The 25,802-nt window shown below is 46.7% G+C and overlaps 2 protein-coding genes across 2 annotated transcripts in view; both read left to right on the top strand.

The window, feature by feature from the left end:
* Fam120a (family with sequence similarity 120A) overlaps nt 1-16,476 on the top strand; it is an 86,775-nt gene extending 70,299 nt beyond the window's left edge. Inside the window, exons 13-18 of the mRNA XM_051194317.1 lie at nt 4,509-4,718; nt 5,804-5,987; nt 6,426-6,563; nt 9,796-9,937; nt 10,445-10,541; nt 14,594-16,476. Coding sequence (XP_051050274.1) covers nt 4,509-4,718; nt 5,804-5,987; nt 6,426-6,563; nt 9,796-9,937; nt 10,445-10,541; nt 14,594-14,905 — 1,083 coding nt within the window. The 3' untranslated portion in view covers nt 14,906-16,476. The remainder of the gene's footprint in view (nt 1-4,508; nt 4,719-5,803; nt 5,988-6,425; nt 6,564-9,795; nt 9,938-10,444; nt 10,542-14,593) is intronic.
* An 8,070-nt stretch (nt 16,477-24,546) lies between these two features.
* Nucleotides 24,547-25,802, top strand: part of Phf2 (PHD finger protein 2) — a 69,490-nt gene continuing 68,234 nt past the window's right edge. The window contains exon 1 of the mRNA XM_051194318.1: nt 24,547-24,714. Within this exon, the coding sequence (XP_051050275.1) occupies nt 24,617-24,714 (98 nt within the window). The 5' untranslated portion in view covers nt 24,547-24,616. The remainder of the gene's footprint in view (nt 24,715-25,802) is intronic.

Below are 25,802 nucleotides of genomic sequence, written 5' to 3' on the forward strand. Positions count from 1 at the left end.
CATCTTTTTCACCACACTCATTAGTTGCTATGTTCATGATTATAATTGCTTTCCTATTTCCGTATTAAATGTTAGAAAGTTCAAGACCTTGAGTTTAGCTAAACTCACAGCTCCGCCTTTTCTTTTTAAAGTTAGGGTTTTGTTTTTCTTTGTCATCAGTTATTTAATTTTTTACCCAGTTTGATTTAAAATCAGCTAATCTTTTGATAAAATTGCCTTGGCTTTAGCTCTTTTGGCTGTTCTTTATGAACAATGTATCTCATGACAAGAATTTTAGACTAGCTCTTTATTTTTTTATTTTTTATTTTTTAGTGTTTGACAGGTGGTTCTCAATAAATTTCTGGTTTTTCCCTAAATTATTATGTTAAATTGCATATTTTGGTGCTAACTTGAACTCCCTTGAGGCTTCTGATGCCTTTTGAAGCAAGCTAAGTACAAAAGCAAAGTTCAGCAGAGTCCCCCCTCAAACTGTGTTCTTTACTTTGTGGCTCGAGCTTTTCTGTTTGTTAGGCAGAAATTGTTGCTGTCTTTAACACTTTTGTTTTCGGTGTCAGGCAGTGTGGCGGACCCAGTCAGGTCCTCCTGAGTGTTCCCTGGGTGTCCCATCACCACCGTCCTCGCCGCAGGCTGTGCTTCAGGGGGTGGAGTCACTGCCCTAGAGTGTGGTGCCACCCTCTACCTCTCCTCCTGTTTCTCTTGTGTAGATTATTCCTTCAGTATTGACATCCCAGTTCTGAAAATCAGACCGCCAGGGACCAGGTATGCCCACCAAGCCTTATTCACCATCAAGTTGCTTTAACCAAAGTCCATCTTCTCTCCCATGTCCTTTTCATTTTCGGATCTACATGCAGGATGTACCTTTTGAAAGCTTTCATTTTGGTTCTTTTGAGGCCTTATTGCTTTCATGGTTTTCTCCTGAATCTTCATCTCAGGCGAGAGATTTCTAAGGATGTATCAGTAAGATACACTCCACGAACAGGGGCCTTCTGTCTGACTCATTGCAGCCGGGTCTTCTTGAGTGGATGTTGGCGGTCCTGTTTGACGAGCACAGCCCACACTATTCATTGTTGAGATTAGTGTACATTTCCAAAAGGCTGTGAGGAAACACAGTGTGGTTGAGAGGAAGGCAGCTTGTTTTTGTTTTTTGTTTTGTTTTATTTTTTTTGGCGGGGGTGGGTTTGGTTTTTTTTTTTTTTTTTTTTTTTAGATAAGCATCCTCTCAGTTATTGAATTGATAGGAATATTCTTATTTCAGGTTACCCAAAATTCCTATGTAGGGTTCAGAGTTCCAGTATTCAGTGGTAGAAAATTAAATTTTAAAATGGCTTTTTCATTTAATCACTAAAGTTTTTGACATGTCAAAAGCAACGACGGTGCTTTTCTGTAAGATGCCTCTTCACTTTAAGTTTAAGACACAGTCACCTCTTGACTGTTGCTGTGCTGGGGCTGTCAACCCGTTTATGGATTGCCTAACCCTGTCACTCTTCCCCTGCCAGTGCCCAATACACTTTGCCATCAGAAGAGGGAAAGAGGAAGGCAAGTCCTGCTTTTCTGCCAGTTTGGACTCTTGCTACTAGCTTTTCTAAAGGGAGGGTTAGTCGGAAAAGACGCTGGACCATTAGCTAAAATGAGTTTTTAAGAATTCATCTCATCCATGCTTTCTCTGTCCACCATGTCCATGAATAATTGAGCATGTTCTGTGTGGCTCCCTGAGTACCTGTGACAGTGACTGACGACCCTCATTTTGTTCCCTGCTATATTTTCTGAGCCATTCTCCTAGATTTTCAGTGTGAGTGTAATTATTAAGGTAAAATTAGCCCTGAGCTTGGGATTCAAAGTGGGTGGGTGAAGGACGAGGAGAAGGAACTTTTACCATTGTGATATTTGTCCAGTTTCTTCTCCGTTGTTCTTGACATCCCTATAATTCTTTTAACAGTTTCACATGCCAAGTGCAGAATATAAAAGATGGAAAAATGAAGAGCTTTAAAGACAGTATTAGGGGCGTGCAACATGTCTGTGATACCTGTAAGAATTGTTTTGCATATAGGTAAATATGACATAAAGTAAGAGTAAGAGTCTGTAGCCCCGTAAGTAGAAGTCAAACAAAGTCAACTCACTAGACTTGGTTCTTGAACTAATTGGGCAGAGAATAAATTCTGCCCAATAAATTTCTTGTGAAGCCAGAATTTTTCTGTCTGTTTCTCTAGTTGAGGAGCTTTGGATAATATTGAGTGTTATATCTCCATCAGCACAATACAATAAGTGTAGTTATCTATACAGTTAAGAGTTCTAAGGGGACTGAAGAGAAGGCTTAGCAGTTAAGAGCACTTGCTGCTCTTCCACAGGACCGGGGTTTAATTTCTAATACCCATATGGCAGTTTATACCTGTCTGTAGCTCCAGTCCCTGGAGATCCAGTGGGCATGCACATAGTGTACATACATATAAATAACTATTTTTTTAAATTAATATTTGAGGAAAAAAAACACCGCAGTGTCGATTTTAGGAATATTGTGGGCAGGCATTGTGGTATATGCATAGGAGCCAGGGACAGGAGAGCAAAAGTTTGAGGCCATCGGAGCTATATGTTGGGCTGGTATCTCTAAAACATTAAGAAAATTTTTTGAAGGAAGTCAAATATACATAGTAATGGAAATCTTATTCACATGATTACTTAGCTTTTATTTTAGTAACTTTTGCCTGTTAAATTAACAGTGGTTGCCACTACTAAAATTGATAATTATCTTGAAATTAATTATATTTTTTTATCTTCATTGCCGAGGATTGATTTGCATGCTAAGCAAATTCTATACTATTGAGCTATGTCCTCAGACCTAACATCAGTTTTTAAATCCACAGTTGTAATTCCTCAGTGGCTAGTGTAACACATAATATGAATGAATGCACACAGGTCCTCTCAACAGATTCAGAAATAAGTAATTCTATCAAGGGCGATTCTGTGTTGTATACCTCTGCTATATTCTGTTAAACTCCACTTAACTGTGATATGGCCAGGATTTTAAGCAGTGGGACTTTATATCTGGGCATGACCAGTAGTAACCCATGATCTCAAGAGTTGCCTGCAGGTTGCCGAAGTCACGAGGACATTTTCATAGTGATAGACCCTTTAGAATACCACTATATCTCTCCCTAGGCTTGATCCCGATTTTCCATTCTCTCGTGTAGGACACAGAGGACATGGGCTGGAAGCAGTGGTCCCGTGAGGGATTCGTAGCCACAGTCCCTGTTGGGGGAAGAGGGTGTCTATGCTGGGGGTGGCTCTGCTTGTTTACAGCCCACTTTCCCTTGGCTGCTCTCCAGCAGGCCAGCTCACTTTCCGTGGTGAGGATTCTCCTTCCTTTCTATAACTCACAGGCGGGCTCTCAATAAACTATACATTCATTTGTTTCAGACTGACCCTCTCTTTCTCTTTATTGCACATAAGTATGAAAATGCACTTCATTCCATCACCCCAGTCCCTCATACTTCTCACAAGTATATGACTAGGGACACTAGGATCTAGAGGTATAAATAAATAATAGTATTTGTAAATTCATGATCTGACTCCTCTATGCCTGGAAAGTTTAATTGCATATTGACTTAAAAACTTGGGGGGGGGCTTTTACAAATGATTGGCAAGAATGTTAGCTGGTGATGGGAAATATTGTTACAAACAGTGGGAAATAAATAGCAGATAATCATAAATTCATTAGTCCTTGGCACTGAATTGGGTTTTTTTTTTTTTTTTTTTTTTTTTTGTATGTGTGTGTGTGTTTCATATAATGCCATTTCCCAAAAGCCATTTTCCCTGCCACAGTGTGGCCTTATCTAGACTCATACCCCCCAAAGACTTCATTCTTGAAAAATCAGTAAGGTGAGAAGAAAGAAACCGGAGCAGAATTAACCCTTTGTCCTAGATAATCCACAAACTAGGCCCTTTGCACACAGATGACCAAGAGTGATTGGACTGTGTCAGGTGTCTTCCCCTGCCCGTTGTCTGTACGAGAAGAGTTCGGGCCAGGCAGGTACCAGTGGTCAGCCTAGAAAGACACAAGTTTGGAGAACGCCAGTAAAGCCCAGCTCAAGTACAGTGTTTCTCTTTTTGCATCCTTTTGTTTATGAACTAAACCATGTTGACAGTTTAATTAAGCTTCTTTGAAACAACATATAAAACAACAAGCATATAGTACAAATTTATTTCAAAATGAAATTATGCCAAGTAATTTCTTAATGCAGCTACGTGAAAAATGCAGGATCTTAAAACCTTCTTTGGACACCCTTCTGTTAGACCATGGCCGGTGTTCAGACTATCAGTATGTTCATAAAACATGCTCCCAACTATTCTGGTAATTAAAAAAAAAATGTTTTCTTTGAGTAAGACAGAGTCTGGGTGAAGCCAAGGTGGTACTCTTGTTGAGGATTGTGCTCTGTTAACTTTGGGGAGTTTTAGTGGGAAAGTATGATACTGTAGTACTCTTACTCCATATAAATTACTCTTTCAATTTAAAGATTGAAAACCTAGACCCCCGAGGAATTCAGCTGTCAGCTCTCTTCATGAGCGGAGTAGACATGGCACTGTTTGCCAATGATGCGTGTGGACAGCCCATCCCCTGGGAACACTGTTGTCCTTGGATGTATTTTGATGGGAAGCTCTTCCAGTCCAAACTTCTCAAAGCCAGCCGGGAAAAGACCCCACTCATCGACCTCTGTGATGGTCAGGTATGTTGGGGACAGGGGGCCATCTTGGACTATAGCGAAATGCAGTGTGTGAACTAAATCTGCTGTCTTAGTCAGAGTTACTATTGCTGTAATGAGTCACCATGACCAAAGCAGCTTGGGGTGAAATGGCTTTTAGACTTCCACTTTCATGTCACTGTTCGTCACTGGAGGAAGTCAGGGTAGGAACTCAAACAGGGCAGGGACCTGAAGGTCGGAGCTGGGGCAGACACTGTGGGGGGTGCTGGCTGGCTCCCTGTGGCTTGCTCAGCGTGCTGTCTTATAGAACCCAGGACCACCAGCCCAGGGATAGCTCCGCCCATTTTCTTAATTCATGTTTCCATCTCTAAAATGACTTTAGCTTATGTCATGTTGACATAAAACTATTCAACCCACCTGCCATCTACTAAATGGAGTGTCCCCAATGGATCATTTTCAATAAATCATTGATTCTCATTACTTAAGAGAGTTAGGTCTTAGCCAGCAGTAATGTGCACATGCCTTTAATCCCAGCAGTTGGGAAGCAGAGGCAGGAGGATCTCTGTGAGTTCAAGGCCAGCCTGATCTACAAAGTGAGTTCCAGGACAGGCTCCAAAGCTACATAGAGAAACCCTGTCTCGAAAAACAAAAACAAAATAAAAAAGACACAGAGTTAGATCTTAGAAAACTCCTTGCACATTGAGTCAGTGAGTGTGAATCGTTGTAACTGAAATATATGGCTAGGTTCTCATGACTGTTGATTTAGGTTAAGAATAAACATCAGGAGTAGGTGAGGGTCTGGAAAGATGCTCAGCAGTTAAGAGCATGTATTGCTCTTGTGGAGGAGCCAGGTTCATTTCCCAGGACCTACACAAGACGGCTCACAGCCACGAGTATCAGGGTGATCTGACCACTTGGTAGGCACTTCACACATTGCACATACCCACACAGAGAGACTGTTACAGATAAATTAATATTAAAAATGGAAAATAATTAGGAGGATGTGCAGATACATACTTTGTACAGTAGTACTTCTGTTTTTTTTAGTGACTTTTCAGATGTGTTAAAATGTGGATGAAGTTTTTACCTGCCTGTTATTTGACTTGCAGGCTGAGCAGGCTGCCAAGGTGGAAAAGATGCGCCAGAGCATCCTAGAGGGGCTCAACTTCTCCCGGCAGAACCACCCACTCCCCTTCCCACCACCTCCTGCTCTGCCCTTCTATCCAGCATCTGTGTATCCTCGGCACTTTGGACCAGTCCCACCCTCACAGGGCAGGGGCAGGGGCTTTGCAGGTGAGTCGTATTTTGGAAATCTGTTGAGTGGGGGAAAAGAGTGTGTGGTTCTTCTCCATGTGGAGACCTGTAACAGCGGACTTTAGGATGTCATATTATGTCAGTACTTCTTCCTAGGGATGAGAGAGTAGGACTCTGAAGGAGATGGTGAGAAAGAAAAAGGGAGCCACTTTGATTTCCGTTATCTTTCCTATGCACGGGACAGGAGTCATCTGCGTCAGGGAGTGCTCTTCTGGAAGCACATCTCCAGGATCTTTAGGAGTGTTGAATGACTGAGAGAGGCTGGCTTCTGGCTAGGATATTGAGATAGCAAGAAGGCCTGGGAGACCCCTCCCCAGAAGTGGAAAGAGATATGGACTATTCTGCCTACTTTGTACGTGGGAGGTCTGTTTGAACCTTTCATGCTTTTTCTGTTTCTCTCTACTCCGGGTCCCACAGGAGTCTGTGGCTTTGGAGGCCACTATGGGGAAACGGTAGCAACAGGCCCTTACCGTGCCTTCCGGGTGGCAGCAGCATCAGGACCCTGTGGAGCCTTCTCAGGCAGTGACAGCAGCAGGACTAGCAAGTCCCAGGGCGGTAATTATTACCCACACCCCTCCCAGGCTTGTGCCTGCCAGCGTTTTCTCTGCTCTAGCACTTGGCACGTCTTTCCTTGGCCGTCCTTGCAAGCCATCTCTAATGTAGTGCCTTTCTCATGAGTCCCTGACTGACCCTGTGCCTTCAGGTCTGTGCAGTTGGCCCCATTGTCGCTGTCCTGTCTCTCCTTCCAGGATAAGCCACTAAATGTCTACCTGGAAGAGAACTTGTCTATGCACCAGTGTGACATGGCCAACACTTTGTTTTCACAAGCTAGGCTGCCAGCTTTGCATGTTGGTGTTTCTAATGAAGCCATACTTGGGTAAAGGTGCTTGTACTTGTGTAGAAACTGGCAGCAGGTGCAGAATTCCTGGCACACAAAAGTCTCTGATAGTTTGTTTTATAGAAATATTTTTAAAGACAAGTGTAATCTCAAGTAGTTTATTGTAAATGTTCCTTATATATCTCTTCATTTGTTTGTCTTGTAAAGGGCAAGAGTTCTGGAAATAGTTTATTGAAATTCTATTGACGCTATCAAGTCATGTTGCAGGATCGGTCTGATACATTCCGAATTGCTTTCAGAATAGGCATTCCTTTCTGGGTGGTAGTGTTTGCCAATTCAATTACCTAATGGCCAGCAAGAGGCATGGTGTATGGAAAGATGTAGCTGAGGACCAGTTGTCTACAGCCCCAGGGACCCCTGTCCTTCCTGTTCCTCAGCCTCCTGAGGGCTTCTCTGCCTTGTGGCCATTTCTGTCATTCTTGACCCTGATGTGTTTCAGCTCCTTCTGGAGCTGGACTCTGATGCTGGCTGTCCTGTGTAGGGAGGGGGAGGTGCTACCTGGACCAATATGTGGAGGAGAAGGTACAGGGAGCTGTCCTGTTCACACTTGTCCTGTGTGGTGCATGCCTGAAGTAAATCAGCTGTGGACCTGATACAAGTGCATGCAATGTGTTCAGGACAGAAAATAGATATAAACTAGCTCAGTAAACTTTCAATCTTAGTAGGGTGGTGATAGTGGATGCCTGTAATCTCAACCCTTAGAAGACAGGAGCAGGCCCTAAATGGGATTTCTCCATTAACTCCCTCCTCAGGGCTCAGGGAATCCTTCAGAAGAGGAGGCAGAAAGAGTTTAAGAGCCAGAGGGGATGGAGGGCACCAGGAAAACAAGGCCCTCTAAATCAGCATGGCCAAAGCACTTAGGAACTCACAGAGATTGAGGCAGCATGCATGGGGCCTTTACAGATCTGCACCAGGTCCTTTTGAGTATATATTATGGCTTCTGATTTTTTTTTTTTTTGGGATTCCTGAGTATGTGAACAAGTGGGTCTCTGTTTCTTGTGCCTTCTCGTTGGTTCTTTTCCTTCTATTTGCTTGTCCAATTTCAGTGTTTCAGTTTTTTTATTGTCTTTTATTATTATCCCTTAGAAGTCTGTTTTCTAACGAGAGACAGAAAGGGAACTGGGTCTAGATGGGAGGGGAGGAGTAGAGGGAGGGGAAGTGTAACCAGGATATATTATGTGAGGATAAAAAAAATCGATTTTTAATAAAAGGGGAAAAAAAAAAAAAGGAAGATGGGGCAGTAAAATTTCCACTAGTTTAAGGCTAGTCTGCTGTACATATCAAGTCATGTGTCAGCCAATGATACATAATGAAAACCATTATTTATCTTAATAATCTGGTAAAACAATATCATTGGAGTAAAATAAGCTATTATTAAAACATATTGTCTGGCTAGGTGTGGTGGCACACTCCTTTAATCCTAGCGCTCTGGAGGCAGAGGCAGATTTTTGAGGCCAGCCTGGTCTACATTGGGAGCTCCAGACCAGCCAAGACCCTGTCTCAAGAAAACTAAAACCGTCTTATCTGTTTCTTTATACTTTTCTCATGTGGCTACAGGAAACACAGGCTTCCCTCTCGTAAGAGGGTGGGTAACTTGGGAGGCAGACTGTTTTCATGCCTCCTCAGCTTCGTGGGCCCATGGGTACATGTCTTGACACAAGGGTGGCAGGGAGCTTGTGATAAGCTCGGGAGTAGCGTGTTGAAGCTCATTTGTGTGAGTGGTTTCCCTGTACTTACCTGTTAGGTCAGAAAACTATCATACTGTCAGTAATTAATAGAAGTTGATGAATACAGTGTATATTTAAGTTTGTGCTCAGGGAAATTCTGCTTTAACAATATGGAGTGTGTGGAGTCCACCTATAATCCACCTACACACAGAGCAAGAGAGTCAAGAGTTCGTGGCAGGCCTGGATTGCACAGTGAGAGCCTGAGCATATAGTTCAGAGGTAGAGCATTCGTCTGGTCTATACACAGTTCCTAGTATTATGAGAGTAAGAGAGGAAGGGCTACTTCTAGATTCATTAACTTCTCTAATGTTTGGCTAATGGTATAAATTTGGAAGTGTTTACTTCGAGAAAAGCATCCTGTGGTTCACAAAGCCCATCTAGTGGTGTGAAGGCAAGCTAGTTGCACTCAGCTGCACTTCAGCCTTGAATTACCCTACATAGGAGTTCACTTTGGCAGTTAGAATCCAACTCAGTTGCAGATCCATTTGTTTTGTTTTGTATTTTAAACATCTATTTAGTATGTATGAACATGCTGCAGGTACTTAAAGAGGTCGGAGGACAACTTGCCAGAGTTGGTTCTTTCCTCCAAATGGGGATCTTGGTGACAGAGCACAAATTATACATCAAACCTGGTGGCGTGCACCATTACTGGATGGATGAGCTCTCACACCAGCCCTCCCCTCTTTAAGTTTATATAGGGTCTCCCTCTGTATTCCAGCTGGGCCTCCGATCTACAACCCTCCTGCTCCAGTTTCCCAAGTGTTTTGATTACAGGTGTTTACTACCCTATGGGCTCTTAATTACAACTTAAAATCGCAGGGTGCAGAGCCTGGCACTTCTTTAATCCCCTCACTCAGGAGGCAGAGGCAGAGGCAGATGGATCTCTGATGAGTTTGAGGCTGGCCTGGAAAGTTTCAGCACAGCCAGGGCTACATGGAGAGCAAAATAATAAAAAAGAAATCAGGTTGTGTGCACAGAGAGCCTTCTGTAATAAACCCTTTACAAAACAAGGTAAATGGATTTTACCAAATAGGAACCAGCACTGAATGGGAGTTGCTTTGCTTGTTTTCTATGTCAGCCCTAATGCCGTGGTTGTAAAGATCTTGTCTTCTTGTGTATTTTTTTTAATTTAATTTAATTAATTTATTTATTTTTTGTGCAGGAGTCCAACCCATTCCTTCTCAGGGAGGGAAGCTAGAAATAGCTGGCACTGTGGTGGGCCACTGGGCTGGAAGCCGGCGGGGCCGTGGGGGCCGAGGGCCCTTCCCTCTGCAGGTGGTGTCTGTGGGAGGGCCAGCAAGAGGGTAAGTGCTGGACCTGGAAGGTGTACTTTGTGTACGTGTAGAAAGCAGCCTTTGGCTGCCTCACCTCCTGAGCAGGACTTGCTCCCCCACCCCACCCCCTCCTGCCTCTGCCTCCTGAGTGGAGCTGGAATCAAAGGCGTACGCTACCACCGCCCCCCCCCCCCCCAAAGGAGTTGTTCTTAAGTCACTGGGTAGTTCCTATTTAACATTGTTTGTGGGGTTACATAGAATCCTCTTATGTAGCATTATATAATTGTTTGATTAGCCATTATTAAATAATTAAACATGCATTTTTCAATTAATGAACTGTCTTTTAAAAAAAATATCAAAGTTTTAGTTTTGAAGTCAAATGTCTTGGTTGTGAACCAGAAAAATGATTCCTTGAATTTAATGTGACCATACTTAATACTAGCTGTCTTGCACAGCATAAGATCTATTTGGGAGTATTTTAAAATAATCTTTGATAGATTTAAGTCTGTTTGCTCTTGTCTTTCTATATTGACCCAGGCGTCCAAGGGGAGTTATTTCCACTCCAGTGATTAGAACATTTGGAAGAGGTGGAAGGTACTATGGCAGAGGCTACAAAAGCCAGGGAGCCATTCAGGTAATGTCAACAAGGTGTCCCTCTGCTACTCCTGCCCATGGCCTCCCTCTAGGCTGAGTGTCCCCTGCCTGTACTCCAGCTGTAGGGCAGTGAGTTTGTTTGGCAGTTTTCAGTCCTCTGACTTGATAACCTGGCTCATAGGTGCTTTCCATATTTACACAAAACTCCCTGTGAGCCCGAGTCACTTCCCCATGATTCACCTTGATATCACCTTGGGGTGATAGCTCTGTGTTTGTGGCTTGTGTGGACCAGATGAGGGCTCAGGCTCCGTGGCTATCTGTCATCTGAATTTGCAACTTCTTTAGTGGAAAGTAGATTTTTATTTTTTCTTTTTAAAGCCAGAGATTCACTATGTAGCCTTGGCTGCTAGCTGGCCTCAAACTCACAAAGATCCACCTGCCTCTGCCTTCTGAGTGTTGCTGCAATTAAAGGCTTGTACCACCATCTGATGGGAAATGGGATTTTGAGACTATAGGCCAGATGCTGACAGTTACTCAGCCCACAGGATAGATCACAGTTCCTGCTTCAACGTATACATGTAATATATAGGATGATAGAGAGAGAGAGAGAATGAGTGTGTGTGTGTGTGTGTGTTTTAAGACTTGCTTATTTTTCAGCAGGGCATGCCTTTAATCCCATCACTCGGGGAGGCAGAGGCAGGCAGATCAAAGCAAGTTCCAGGACAGCCAGAACTATACAGAGAAACCTTGTCTCAAAAAACAAAAGACTTTATTTTATTTGTGTGGATGTTTTGCATGAATGTGTGTCTGGGCACCATGATCATCAGAGACCAGAAGATGTTGGAGTCCTTGGGACTACCATTAGAGAGCCTCCATGTAGATGCTGGAAATTCAACCCAGGCCCTATTAAAGAGCAGCCAGTGCGCTTAACACCTCGCTCTCTCTTGCTGTGCCACTTTTTTTTTTTTTAAAGATAAAATCCTCTTGTTACCTGTTATATCTATGCTTTTCTTTGATCTCTTCTTTGTCTCAGATGTCCTTTTCCCTGGATGAACTTCCTGTTCTTGTGGACATCTGTACCTTGTACTTGCCATGTGGAGGCAGTGTGCTTTCACTCTTGTGTAGTGTCTAAATGTAACTTGTCCGTCTTGGAGAATGTTGCTTCTGGCGGGCATTGATTAAATTAACTCGTCCCATGATTAGTCAGTGCGTTGTCACACATTGCACGTGCAGGCTCCGTGCCTGCTCAGTGCTGTAGCCAGCCTCCTGTGGGGGACAGCTGGAGGCCATGTTTGTGTGTGCCCCCTGCATTCTCACACCACCCTCTTTTTATGCACTAGCTGTGCTATTCTTATCTGTTATCCAGGCGAGGAGCCATGATTTTGCCTCATTTGTCTAGGTTCTATAAATACCCTTTTGTTCCATGTCCCCTTCAGGCTCTAGGCATCTGTTCTGGTCTCTGAAGCCCTTTTCTCAGTGGGTTCTTGAAGAATGGCCCCTCCAGAAGAACTGAAGGAAACTGTTCAATGTGAAGACTAGTTTCTTAATCAGAACACTGGCTTGTACTGTTGTCTTACTTTACTCCATTTTCTTCAGCTTACCTAATGGCATTCATATTGAACCCATCCATGTGCTTGACCTACATGTCCCGATTGGTTTTGGTTTCCCAGAAGCCCCTGGCACTGTTGCTCTGATCACCACACTCATAACACTGAGCTCAGATCTCTCCCTTCAGGAACTTGTGTCCAGTGGGTTGGTAGTGCTTGGCTCTGGCCCTGTTCCTTTGTTGCTTTCATCTTCAGTATTCGAGCCCTCTCACTAGCTCTTCTACGCCTACCGTTGGTATTTGGCAGGCTCTTCATTGCCTGTCTGCCTCCTCTCTTCTTCCAGTTTATAACTCAGGCTACAGTTTACCTCTAGGGTTTTTATTTTGTTTTGTTTTCCTTTTTTCTTTCCTTTTTGATTGTTGTTTCTGTTTTGAGATTATCTTACCACATAGCCTTGGATTGCCTGGAACTTGCTATGTAGACCAGGCTGGCCTTAGATCCATGTCTCCTGGCTGCTGGGATTAAAGTTGTGGGCCACTGTGCCATATGGACCACCATGCCATATCTTCTGTATTTATTTTTTATTTTGTATGTGTGTGAGTATGATGCACATATATGTATTCATGAACCACCCTGGCCATATGGCAACAAAAGCTCAACTTTGTTGCATTAACCTTTTTTCTTTCATCTTTGTATGTATTCCTGGGATTGAAATGCATGTCAGTGTTTTTACCCTTGTTGTTGGGGATTGTTTGTTTGCTTATGTTTTTTGTTTTTTTGTTTTTGTTTGTTTGTTTTTGAGACAGGGCATAGCCCTGGCTGTCTTGGAGCTTACTATGTGAGCCAGGCTGGCCTGGAACTCACAGAGATTTGCCTGCCTCTGAGTGAGTGCTGGAATTCAAGGCATGCCCAACTGGTATTTTTTTTTTTTTTTTTTTTTTTTTTTTTTAAGACTAATTTTTAGAATTGTTTTAGGTTCATAGTACTAAGAAAGGTAGACTTCCCTGTACCGGCACACTCCCCTCGTGCCTTCCCGATATCTACACCTTCTCTCAGAGTGATGCCTTTGTTACCATTGGTACTCCTCCCAGACACACAAAATCTCCCCAGGTCATAGCTGGTAGCATGCTTTCTTTTGGGCTACCAAACAGGTCCTCAATCATGATACAGGGACTTATTCCTAGTTATGAATGGTCGGCCTTATCTTATGCTTGTTGCACTAGCTCAGTGCTTTTTTACTTTTCTTTCATTCTGGGTGTCTTGCTGTATGGCCCCTGTCATCTCCCTCTTTCTCCTTCATTCTCCACTTCTCTTTTCTTTCCCCTCCCCTCCTCTGCAGTTATTCTCTCCGCCATCCATCCCCGCATAGCTACCTACCGCATAGCTATTAGCCGGTCAGCCTTCTGTTAGACCAATCAGGTGCCTTAGGCAGCCAAAGCAACTTTACAAAATTAAACAAATGTAGCATAAACAAATGTAAACACACCTTTACATGGTTAAAGTAATATTCTGTGACATAAACAGGTGTAACACATTTTTACCTAGTTACAACATTAGCTTATGTCAGACATCATTCTTCTTCCATGCATTCCACAGGTTCAAACACAAGTGTACTGACTGGGGTCTGCATTGCCATATTGTGGCAGAAGTTTCACTGCTCTAAAAATTTTCTGTTCAACTACTCTAAGATTTCTGACAGCTGCTGAATATTTTACTAAAAGTTTTGGGTCATCTTTGGTGGTGTTTAGTCTGTTCTCAAGCTTGAGCAAGTATTGCTATCAGTCCTGCCCTTCTCACTCCTGAAGAACTCTGTTGATAGTCATTCCCCACCCTGAGACTCTTCCTTTAGCTCCCACTTCACATTCAATCTCATTTGTTTTGAGGGACTTTTAGTCCTTGATTGCCCTAACTTGATGACTTAGAAACTTGATTTTTTAAGGGAGAAGGCTTATGGTAGAAAACTACCAGGCCATAGTGTCTGTCACATGTCAGGGTAGAGGCATCACCCTCTCAGAGAGCCTTGGGTTGCTGGTAAATGTGTCAGGCTCAAAGTTGACTTTTTTTTTTTTTACCCAAGGAAATGATTTGTCAACCTTCTTAGAGGAAGAGGGGCGATCCAGCAGAGGTCATTCACAACCTTGTGTATTACTCACACAGCATTGCTTTGTGTTGTGGTTGCCCGACTGTAAGGATGGGGCATGTGTGTTCTGAGATACTGTGCATCTTGGAAAGGATGAGGACAGCCTCCATATCAGAGGAGGCTCACTCAAGGGTGCTAGTAACTTAAATAATTAGGTACAATGTAAGGGTTAGATATTAGATAGAGCACTCCAAGTGGGACTTTGCCTTTCAGAACAAACATTACCAGCAGAGATGTTGAGGGAAGGGGCCGCAGAAGGAATTAGTCCAGACAGCTTAAGTTCAAGCAGGAGAGATGCAGAGGGCCTAGCCTCTCACATTTTTTTGGCCTTCTTTGGTTGAGACAGTATCACCAAGCCCCGTCTCCTCCATGCCTGAACTTCTTCTCACCTCTTCTTTTCAACAGGGCAGGCCTCCTTATGCTGCTTCAGCAGAAGAAGTGGCCAAAGAACTGAAGTCGAAATCTGGGGAATCCAAGTCCTCTGCCGTGTCCTCAGAAGGGTCCCTGGCTGAAAACGGAGTGATGGCCGAGGAGAAGCCAGTGCCCCAACTTAATGGGAGTACAGGCGACACCAGGGCCCCCAGCCACTCTGAAAGTGCCTTGAACAATGACTCTAAAACGTGCAATACAAATCCTCACTTAAATGCACTAAGTACAGACAGCGCCTGCCGCAGGGAGGCTGCTCTGGAGGCAGCTGTCTTAAATAAAGAAGAGTAAACTTATTTTTATAGAGGGTGAAGGATGCTGGAAGGGTAAGGATTTAGGACTATCTGGAGAGAAAGAGAGCCTGCAGTTATGTACATTTTGTCCTTTCCGTAAGAGAAAAATGAGGACTTGGAAATTCAGATCCCTCTTTGATATCAGAGATTTAAACAACACATTTTTTTTTTTTTTTTAGTTTTAACCAGTTGTAGTCAAAATGCTACAATAAAACAAAAAAGAGAGAAAGAAAATGAAGAGCATTTGACTCCCGCACTTAAAATGAAGTACACAAAGTTTTAACTGGTTATGACAAAAGCCTAGAGTTGTGTTTCTTGAACTATAAAGAATACAAATTTTGGCAGTGTTTAAGTATATATAGCTTAAAATATAATTTTTAGCATTTGGCACCATATGTATGCCATTATATTTGATTTTTGCATTACTGTTTCACAATGAAGCTTTGTTTTAAGGCTTTGATTTTTATGATTATGAAAGAAATAAGGCACAACCACAGTTTTTCTTTCTTACTTAAATTTCATCACTGTTGATGTGGTTCTTTGTGTTAAAAAAAAGTGCAACTATCAAAACTTTAAAAAAAATTATAGAGTAAACTGCTGTTGTGCTGATTTTGAATACACAGTACATCATACATACTTTACAAGCAAGTTCAATGGAGAAATCATAGAAGATGCAAATGACCTTTCAAAATCAACACAATGTGCTCTGAAACTTCGTGACTAATACCATGCATCTGTGATCAATGAGCTATGTGGTTTTGAATCGGATGTAGACCATTAGTACTACTACTTGAGCTAAACTTCTGCATGGTTCATAATTTTTAAAGTGTGTAGTTAATATTATGCATGTTATTGTCCTTTCTTCCATTCTTACCAGTACGTGCCCATTTGCAAAACAAAAATGCTAATAATCAGTAATAGTCCTATAAAAGATGTTAACTCTGTTTAGTCATTGACTGATCTTGCTCTAACCTTAAAATTTTGTGATTATTGACCTCTGTTGCATTTATTCTAAACCCCCCAAAATTATCTAGCCGTTTGGAATATCGACATTACCCTGGTGTACTCACTGCTGTGTGCATTATTGTTCTCTGTTGCTGTTTTATGCCTTCATATTAGCAAAATATGAAATTCTGTGAAGAAAAATCCCCTTTGATCTTAAAAAACAAACACCCCCCCCCCTTCTGTAGCAGGAAACAGATTGCTTGTTGTTGAGAAGTCCCCATCAGGAATTTAGTAGAAGCAGGTATACTTCTATCCTTTTGATGTTTTTTTACTGTTTCCAACAGTGTCCTTTGAATCAGAATCACTTCTCACGTTTCATATACTTCCGATGCTCTTCATCACATTAGCGATCAGAAATGAGGTGTAACTCCCCAGCCCCTGCCCGCAAGAGCTAAGTAGGATCTTACTGTAAGTTGAAGGGAGTTCCGCCCTAACTCATGGATTGTGAAGAATGAACTGCTGTTGGGTCTGATTGACTGTCGATGGATTGTGGTGTGGTGTATCCGGAGGCTATTGAATGCAACTTACAATGCTTAATAAAAATCTTTATTCTTTTAGTATAAAGTATGGTGTGGCTTTTAAATTCACTTGTAAAAGCGTAGATTTTACAGAAATTTAGTTCAAATTGAGGTAGCTCATGAAGAGCTTCGTCAGATAACAAAAAGTTCAGAAATACCTTACCCTGTCAGAGTAATTCTAGAGGGACATTAGAAAGCTGTTAAGAGCACAATGTTTTGAGTTCCACTAAAGACGTTCTCCGACCAATCAGGCTGAGAAGTCAAAAGTACTTTCATAAAGGCCTAAGGGGGGCAAACTGATCTGGATTAAATCTCTTAAAGTTGGAGTTAGAAGTGTGGCCGATTTTTATGCCATCTTTTTACCTCAATCTCCCTGCAGCTTGCTTTAGGTGTGTCTGGTTTAACCGCCAGGAAGTGCCTGCAGCGCGCGCTCCCTAACCAGGCCTCTGGCTTGGCGGGCTGGGCGGGGCTTGCGCGGCAGATGCGCGCGCATATCTAGGGGCGGGGCCGAGCCGTGCCCTGGGCCGCTGGCCCCTCACGCTATGGCGCCGGGGCGGAACCGTGTGACGAGGCCCGAGACTGCGCCTGCTCAGTCCGTCAGGCCCTGCTACTTAAAAGCCGCGTCTGCGGCCTGGTAGCGGCTTTCCTCGGCTCTGCGGCCTCCGCAGGCTCCAGGGAGGACCGCAGGCCCAGCCGCGGGGCCGGGCACACCGCCGTCTGCCTGCGGTGCTGCGGCCTCCCTATTACGTGGGGGATTGCCTCTTGTCCGATTCTATTAATTTGGTGTCTAGGGTCACAGTGACAGTGAGCCTTGTTTCCGGCTGCCCGTGTCAGGCCACCAGAACCTTTGGTTGTGTATGGTAGCCAGGCCCTGTATCATGCAAAAGGGGAGGACCATGGCCTGTGGGAAGCAAGTCCCTGGATCCCCCCAAAATGCCCGGCAACAGAAGTAGGAGGAGACTGTTAACTGAATGTGCCCTCACCCGTGGCACCCTCGCAGGGGCTCCCTCAGTGACAGCCACAAACCTCAGTAGTCTGGCTCCTCAGTCCTTCTGACCCGGGGACAGCAAACTTGATTAGCATGTCCTTCCGGCTTAAAGTGAGGGGCAGACAGTTTTGTTCAGAGGTCTCAGGGAGGTCTCTGCTGTGGCATCTTTGCCCTGCTTTCTTATCACTGGGATTGCATGTTTAAGGCCTTGGAGACCACTCCTGGCTGGCTTCCTCTTACTTGTAGACTGGAAGTTTACGATTGAGCTCGAAGTGGAATGTTCTGGAAGCTCACTTTGCGGGAGACACACCCACTGTTCTTCACATTCCACTGGCATGGTACGGGATCCCTGGGAGGCCAGGATGGCTCAAGGACTTTGGCCACATGTGGCTCTGGCAGAATTCAGGAACAAATCTGACTTTGTACATACCCAACATGAACACAACCTGGTGGTGTTTCTGGACCGATGGCAGATCGCGGTTGGTCTGATGTTCTTGGTAGGTTTTTGGGGTTTTTGTCTGTTTTGTTTTCATCTTTTAAAATGAAACTCATGGTTTTTTCTTTAACTCTGCCATCTTGAAACAACTATTTTGAACACTGGGTCAACCTTTTTGGTTGTAATGTCTCTTTCTCCTTAGCACAGAGGGGACATTCTGCTTGTTTAACCTTTGCCAGGCCTTGCTCTCCCTACAAGGCACAAGGCACAGGGACCACACGCAGCTTGAAACATTTCCATTAAAAAGGAGTAGCAACACAAGGTTTCACATTTAATAAGCAAAATGTAAGTACAGGAGATGGAGCGAGGGTAGCCATGCCGCACTGTAGGTGAGTCTTTGTTGCTTCTTGTTTATCCCTGGTATAGCTGGCCCCTAGAGTCCATGAGCTGTTTGTATTAACAGGTTCAGCTGCCTGGCAAGGCCAGTCTGATGGTGTTTTGCCAATTTTGACTGAGAAAAATTGGCTTTCATTTATATGACCTTGATTTGTAGGGAGGGTAAACATGTTGATGGTTAATGTAGCCTCATCCTTCATTTTCTGTTTGACAGAGAATGTTGGATAATTCCTGTCTATACCTTCATCCACACATCACTTACATGGACAAAAGGAACAAAAGTCAGTCTATCTCTGGATCTCTGAGTTTGAGGCCAGTCTGGTCTATGAGTGAGTTCCAGGGCAGTCAGGGCAAGCTACAGAAAGAGAGAAAGTAAAACAAAACCCAACAAATAACCCCTAAAGTCAGCTTAACCCAACTCTTCTTCCTGCAGGCCAAGCGCTAGTGAACAACTCTGAGAATATGCTAATTTATTGTTCCCCTCACAGCCTACATTCCTCCATGATACATTAGAAGCATGTTCTGTGCTGCTTAGCCCTTCATGTGGTACAGTGGGCAGGAAAGAGGTCTTTTTGTCATGGCCTGTCCCTAGGGGGTCTGCCGATCCTGCCTGTCTCCTCTACCCATGGCTTCCTGGGTGGCTGGGTGCTGCTCTGTCTTTTCCCAAGCCACCTTAGGGTGCTCATGCTCCCTGTCTCACACTGTGAGCTCTTTCAGGAAGCAGGTGGCCTGGAGGCCCTCAGGTAAGACACACAGAAGCTTCTTGTAAAGATGGAACACCCTATATTAGGGTCTGAACCATACTCCCCTCCCCCAACTCACTGGGCCAAGACATGACTCCTAGGATCTCAGAATGTGACCTTATTTGGAGATAAGGCCTCTGCAGATGCAATTAGCTGAGGAGTTGGGACAAGGTCATGTTGGAGTAGGATGGGCCCTTATCCAGTATGACTGGTGTTCTTATAAAAAGGGAACTTGGACACAGAAGTACAGGGCCAAGGCCATGAGAAGACAGGAATGACACTGTCCTAGGCCACAAAGCTGTGAGAAGGTGGACAGAGGCCAGACATAGCTCCTTCTCTGCTACCTCTAAAGCACTACATCCCTGAAGACCCCTGATGAGGGACTTTTGGCTTCCAGAGCCAGAGATGGTAAATGCCTGCTATCCAGGGCACCCAGTCTCTAGTCCTTTGTTAAACAGTCCTGGATTTGCATATGCCTGGTAAGTGGGAGCTTCTGAGCCCATAGTTGGGTCACTTCTACTCACCCATGGCCTATACTTATTACTTTTCCCCTCTGTCTTCTGGAATTGGAAACAGCCCAGGGTAGAATGTGAACAGTTGTAGATCCACAGAGAATGGATATACCTAAGGGGCCAGAGCTACAGCGAGTCATGCTTTTTTTTTGACAAGGTGAGATGGGAATTCAGGCTGAGAATCTGAACCAGGTACCCTGCACAAGAACTCCAAAACCCATGCATCTGGATCAAAAGAGCTGACTTTTCCTGGGTAGAGGGATACCAATCCAGTCTTTGGTGCCCTGACTGATCACTCCAGGAGAGTTACAGTGACTGTCACTGAGCCTGCTGCAGAAGGAACAGTTCTCTGGGGGCTGTGAAACGTCACCTGAGTGGGGATAGCAGGAGCGTTATATAAACACTCACGTTAAAAGGGATCCATGTAAAAAATGAGGTAGAAGAGGTGGAAGGTTCCAGGAAAAACAGCAGAATGAGTGAAAGCTTCCAAGGTACCAGGGTAGCCATCTGGAGGTCAGGTGGGACTTAGGCAGGGCACATTTGTCCAGGATAGCTCTAAAGGCTATACCTTCATGTAAGTGCACCCTCATACTATACCTTTTGTTAAAATACATGACTTCAGTAAAGAGCAATATGCAAGCTCAACAAGATAAATGAGAAGAGAATTCTGGTGCTAAAGATGTAGCTCAGTTGGTAAAGTTGTCCTAGTATGCATGGGGTTCAGTCCAGAAGCCAGGTGTGGTGGTAAGCCACACACTCAAGGGATGGAAGGAGGAGGATACAGGGTTCAAGGTCATGTGCAGTTATCTACAACGTTGGCGGCAAGCCAACATTACAAGAGTCTTTTTAAAAGGGGGAAGGGTTGCTGAAAAGATGGTTCGGTGGTTAAAAGCACCGGCTGCCCTTCTAGAGGACCCAGCTGCAAGTTCCAGCACCCACATGGCAGGTAACAACTGTCTGTAACCCTAGTTTAAGGAGATCTGACACCCTGGACTCCATGGGCTCTAGGCACACAGCTGATGTACAGACACACATGAAAGGAAAACATCCATTCAGATAAAATAAAAACTAAAAAAGATAGAATCAAAAGGACTGTTAAATGTAGCAGTCAATGGACCAGTGTAATGGCTCAGTAGATAACGGTGCCTGCCTCCAAGCCTGATGGCCAGCTGAGTTTGAACACTGGGATCCACATAGTAGGAAAGAACAGATTCCTCCAAGTTGTCCTCTGTACCCCCCATATATACGAACAGATACACACAGTAAATGTTAGAAATAAATGAATGTAGTACTTTAAAAAAAACTTACAGAATAAACCAAGGAGGCAATGCAAATGGCACAATTAAATGGAAAGACAGATGTGTTCACAGGTTCAAAAACTTCATACATAACCACTTAAAACAACTACAGGGCTGGTGAGATGCCTCATCAGGTAAAGGCACTTGCTGCCAAGCCTGACAACCTAAGTTGGATCAATAGGCCCCATATGGTAGAACAAGAGAAACTGACTCCTAGTTTTTCTCTGCAAGATAAATAAATAGTAATAAAAGTGAAACCTACAGATTTTCCTACAATCCATAGCAAAATTCATTTTTCTCAAAAAAAATAAATATTTACAAATCATGTGTGTATGTGTGTGTGCATGGCATGGCATCCATGTAGTGGTCAGATAATAATTTTGTGGAGTCAGTTCTCTCATCCACATCAATGTAGGTTCTGGGGAATCTATCAAACTCAGGTTGCCAGGCTTGCATGACAAACAACTTTACTTGACCCAAGTGTGTGTGTGTGTGTGTGTGTGTATACACTTTATTTGTTTATTATGTTTTGCAAGACAGAGTTGCTCTGTGTAGCTTTGGAGCCTGCCCTGGAAGTTTAAGGCCAGCCTGATCTACAGAGATCCACCTTCCTCTGCCTCCTGAGTGCTGGGATTAAAATCATGTTCCACCACTGCTCAGCTCATATGGAATCTTAAGGAACCACAAATAGCCATAGAAATCTTATTAAAAAAAAAAAAGACTCAAACTTCCTGATGACAATGCTCACTATGGAGGACGATAATCAAAACTATGTAACATTAGCATAAAAATAGATACATCGACAATCTGGATATAGAGTCCAGAAACAACCCACCCATGTCAGGATTCTCAATAAAGGAGGGGCCAGATAAGATGGTTCAGCCAGTAAATTGCTTGCCACTAAGCCTGACAGGCCATGTTTAGTCCCCGGGACTCACATGCTGGAGAGAACTGACTGCTGCATAGCTGTTCCTGGACCTCACACTGTGGCACATGCATGGTCATGCACATACACTAAATAGATAAACGGGGTTGGAGGGAAAACCTTGTCAAGGAGGCCAGCACCATTCCAGGAGGAAAGGTCCATTCCTTTAGGACCGGTTCTGGGAAACCCCAGTATTTACAAGGAAACAGTAGAGTTGCTCAGTGTGCCTCAGTGGAGAGAGGCTTGTCTGTGCCTAGAATTTGGACTACTGTGCAGTACCAAGGTTGTGGCGCCACTGGGGTACCAGGCACAAGGCTGGTGTAGGGACCACATAGCTGTGAGCCAGTTTCCACAGTTCCTACCTTACAGGGACCACAGGCAGAGCCCTTGGGGATGAGTGGTGGTGTGGGCACCAATGCTCAACTGGAGCTGAGCCCTGAAGAGTGGAGGGGGTAGAAGCGCCAGCAGAGGGGGCCACCAGACCACACTGCCCTGGCTCTGGATCACCTCTTCCTTATGGCCAGCAGGAGCATCTCACTATCACCTCCCTGTCCCCTCTCGGGGTCATGTTCTCAGAGGATGACTCACCTGTTTTTCCATGCTTTCCTCCACAGTCTACTCAAATCCAAGTCCATCCCTGGCTCTCTCTACTCCAGGGTGAACAGGAAAGCTGAGACCCTTCTGAGCCCTGGGGTCCAGCTGTCAGCATACAGTAGGTGCTCAATAAACATCTAGAGATAGGAGGTGGGGAAGAGATGGGAAAAAAAGAACAGAAGTTAGAGCCAGAGGGTCTGTCTGCTGCTAAACAGTGCAGCCACCCCAGGAGAGCTCTGAGAACCAGCAAAGTGTCTGAATCCAACCACAGGGACAGCTGTAGTGGGCACCGCTGGCTGCCAGAGAGAACATCAGAAGGTAGGGAGAGTAGGTGGAGGTACTCAGTGGTCAGTACCCCACCAGAGGGAGGACAGGCTTTCCGACAGAAGGGTGAGGGGAGGGAGGTGAGAGGCACAGGTTCAGGACTTGGGGTGGGGGTATGCTCTTCCCTTGCTCTCTCTGCCCCAACCCTTGGCAGGTCACTGCATTTAACTGCTCTGAGCTTCAGTTTTTAACCCTGCTAAGTGGCATCAGTATCACCTGTTGCGGAAATGGAGGGTCACTTAGATAACAGGGGTAGTTTCTGCTCCCAGCAGGACTCGCTCTGGGTCTACTATATTCTATAACCTTTATTTGCAGGAATTTACACTTGGCACTGATGTTATCCAGGGACAGTGGCTTAATAGTGATTCCTTGACCTCTCATGGGAAGAGCCACCAGGACAGAGGGGACCAAAGGTGACAGCAGGAATTAGGGCAGGTGGCTTGAACTGAGTTCGTTCTGTACCGTTTGGAGGGGTACCCTGCCTGCCCCCAATTTCCCAGGTCATTTTTCCCATCTCCCCTTCCACACATGTCCCCTCGGCAAATGCACTGTTTGCCCCTGGCCAGATCCTGAGTTGTGCTCCCGGCTTCACAAGTTTGGGGAGGGTAGGGTGTGCCTGAGGGCAGATTCTGGCTCAATGAGAGGATATCCTCCAGTGGCCAGCAATGGAATAAACGGTTGATAGGCAGCTGCAGTGTGGATAGGGATGTTAAGGACTCTGCTTTGACAAGGTAGCAGAGCCTTGAGACTCTGAGGTTCACCTGCAGAGCCTACCTTCTCCACGTGTTATGTGGGGACAAGCAGAGAGATGGCAAATCTGGCAGACAGGTTTCTTACTGGGTGTGTGGTACAGCTCAGCAGGGTGACCTGGGTAGGGGATAGAGGAGCCTCCTCCCGACCCCCAACTCGTTTCCCTCCAGCAAATAAACAAATAAGCCCTAAGCAGGACAGGTGAGACCAAAGAGCCAGTTTAGGGCAAGGCTGCAGAGACGAGAGCGACAACAGAACCCCTCATCTCCCCAGTCCTGTGGCTCAGATGCAAGTCGTTGGACTGTCTTCCGCCCCTAAGGTCTGGGGGTCTGGGGGTTTAATGCGGGCACCTGAGCTGCACCAATGCCAGGTAAGCTGTGTCCCACAGTAGCTTGCTCTCAGGTCCCCTGACTTTTGTCCTCCACCTCTGGGGGCCGGAGCATCAGGAAAGTTCACCGAATCGCGCAAGGCAGCTCCCAGTTAGGAAAAAGGGGTAGGGGGAGGTTGTCCAAGAGCCAGCAACTCAAGCGCATTTCGGGATGGGAGGGAAACTGCCGGGCCCAGGAAGAGGAGGAAAAATCCCCCTGTCCATCCCACTTCGGGGTCAGAAGAAAGTTAAGGCCAAGGAGTTGCTTCTGGCTGAGGCAGGGCTGTGCGGACTGTGCTCCCGCAGTCGGAGGCAGGGAGCTGCGCGGCTCGCCTCCCCTGTCGTCCCGGGGCCACCGTCTCCCCGCTGGGTTCCCCCCAGCCTCGCTGCTGGCTCCCCCGGGCCCGCGGCCCACCTTCTACCGCGGCCCGCCTTCCCGGCGGCGGGAGCGGGGCCCAGGCCGGCGGGCGGAGGCGGCGCCACCCGGGGCGCTGACGTAGCGGCCGCTCGGCGGCCGGGGGTCCCTTCGGTGGGGCCGCGGCTCCCCGCCCGCCGCCCCCGCGCGTCCATTCGCTTTGTGTCCCGCGCGCGGCCGGGCCCCCCGTGCACTCTCAGCCCTGCGCCCCGCGGCCCGGCGGGCGGCTCCCGGCGCGGCCCCAGCAGCCCGCGCCGGCATTGTGTGGACGCGCCCGGACGCGAGCGCGCGCGCGGGCCCTGCCGAGCGCCCCCGGCCCCGTCCGCTCCGGCCGCGGCGCCCGCGCCCGCCGCCCCCGCCGCCCTCGCCGCGCGGCCCCCGGCCCGGCCCGGCCCGACCCGGGCAGCGCAGCGGCGGGGCGAGCGGCGGCGCGGCAACATGGCGACGGTGCCCGTGTACTGCGTCTGCCGGCTGCCCTACGACGTTACCCGCTTCATGATCGAGTGCGACGCCTGCAAGGACTGGTTCCACGGCAGGTGAGCGCGCCGCGGCCCGCCCGACCCACCGAGCCCCGCGCCCCGGCCGCGCGCCCCGGGCCCCGCCGGGCACCGCTGCCGTGTTCGGCCGCCGGGCCGCGCGCCCTTTTGTGCCCAGGGCGGGGGCGTACGGCCGCGGCGCACAAGCGAGGCCCGCGGCCGGGGCGGGCGAGGGGCGCGGGGAAGTTGGGGCTCCGGCCGCTACGGGGCTGGGACCCGGCCGCCTGACAGCGGGGCCGCAGTGGCCGCGGAGGCCCGGAGCCGGACGAGGCCCAGGCCCGGGGCCCCCGCCGCCAGCCCCCTGCGAAGTTGCAGGAACTTTCCCCGCGCGGGCTCGGGGCGGCCGGGCCGGGAGAGGCGGGCGCGCGGCCCGGCGCGGGTCCCCCGAGAGGCGCGACTGGCGGGCTCGGGAGCTGGCAGGGCTAGGGCAGACCGGGGGACGGGAGCGAGGTGGTGGCCGGTGCCCCCAGTCCGTGCCGGAGCCGAGAAACCTTCCCAGGACCTTGTCCTGGCAGGCAAGACCCCTCCGGGGACCCTGCGCGCTTCTGGCCCGGGCCGGCCTGCGGGCCTAGGCGGGAGTGCAGTGACAGACCGATGTGAGTGTCTGTGTGTTGGGGTGGGGGTGTTGTGGCTTGGCCGCCTCCTTCCTGGCCTGCTCTGTTCCCCATTTCCCTCCTCCCTGCTCCAGGCAGGGACACCCCAGTTTTGACATGACCTGATGCTCTTTAAGCAAGATGGGGAGGGGGAAAAAGGAGGTAAGCCCGGAGATACTAAACCCGCCCTCTCGGCCCTTGCCGGTGGCCATGACCTGGCCTTGTGCCTACTTTTCAAGAGCCTAAGTCCCTTCCTACTCAGAAGTAAGAGGAGGAGAAAGAGGTGATCATCCTGCTTAAACTGCTCCAACAGGTTCTCTTGTGTCTGACTTTGCCTGTGGGATGTGCTTTGGGCCTCAGGAGGGCTGGCTCGAAGCTGGACAGGTCTGTCTGTCCCTTGGGTGTGAGTTTTTAGCTGCTAGTAGCAGGATGCAGGGAGAGGGTGTGTAGTTCTGGACGGTCCCTAACCTTCCTTCCAGAGAAGACCCTCGTGTT

This window comes from Phodopus roborovskii, unplaced genomic scaffold (genome assembly GCF_943737965.1).
Source record: "Phodopus roborovskii unplaced genomic scaffold, PHOROB, whole genome shotgun sequence".
In the NCBI taxonomy this organism is placed as follows: Eukaryota; Metazoa; Chordata; class Mammalia; order Rodentia; family Cricetidae; genus Phodopus; species Phodopus roborovskii.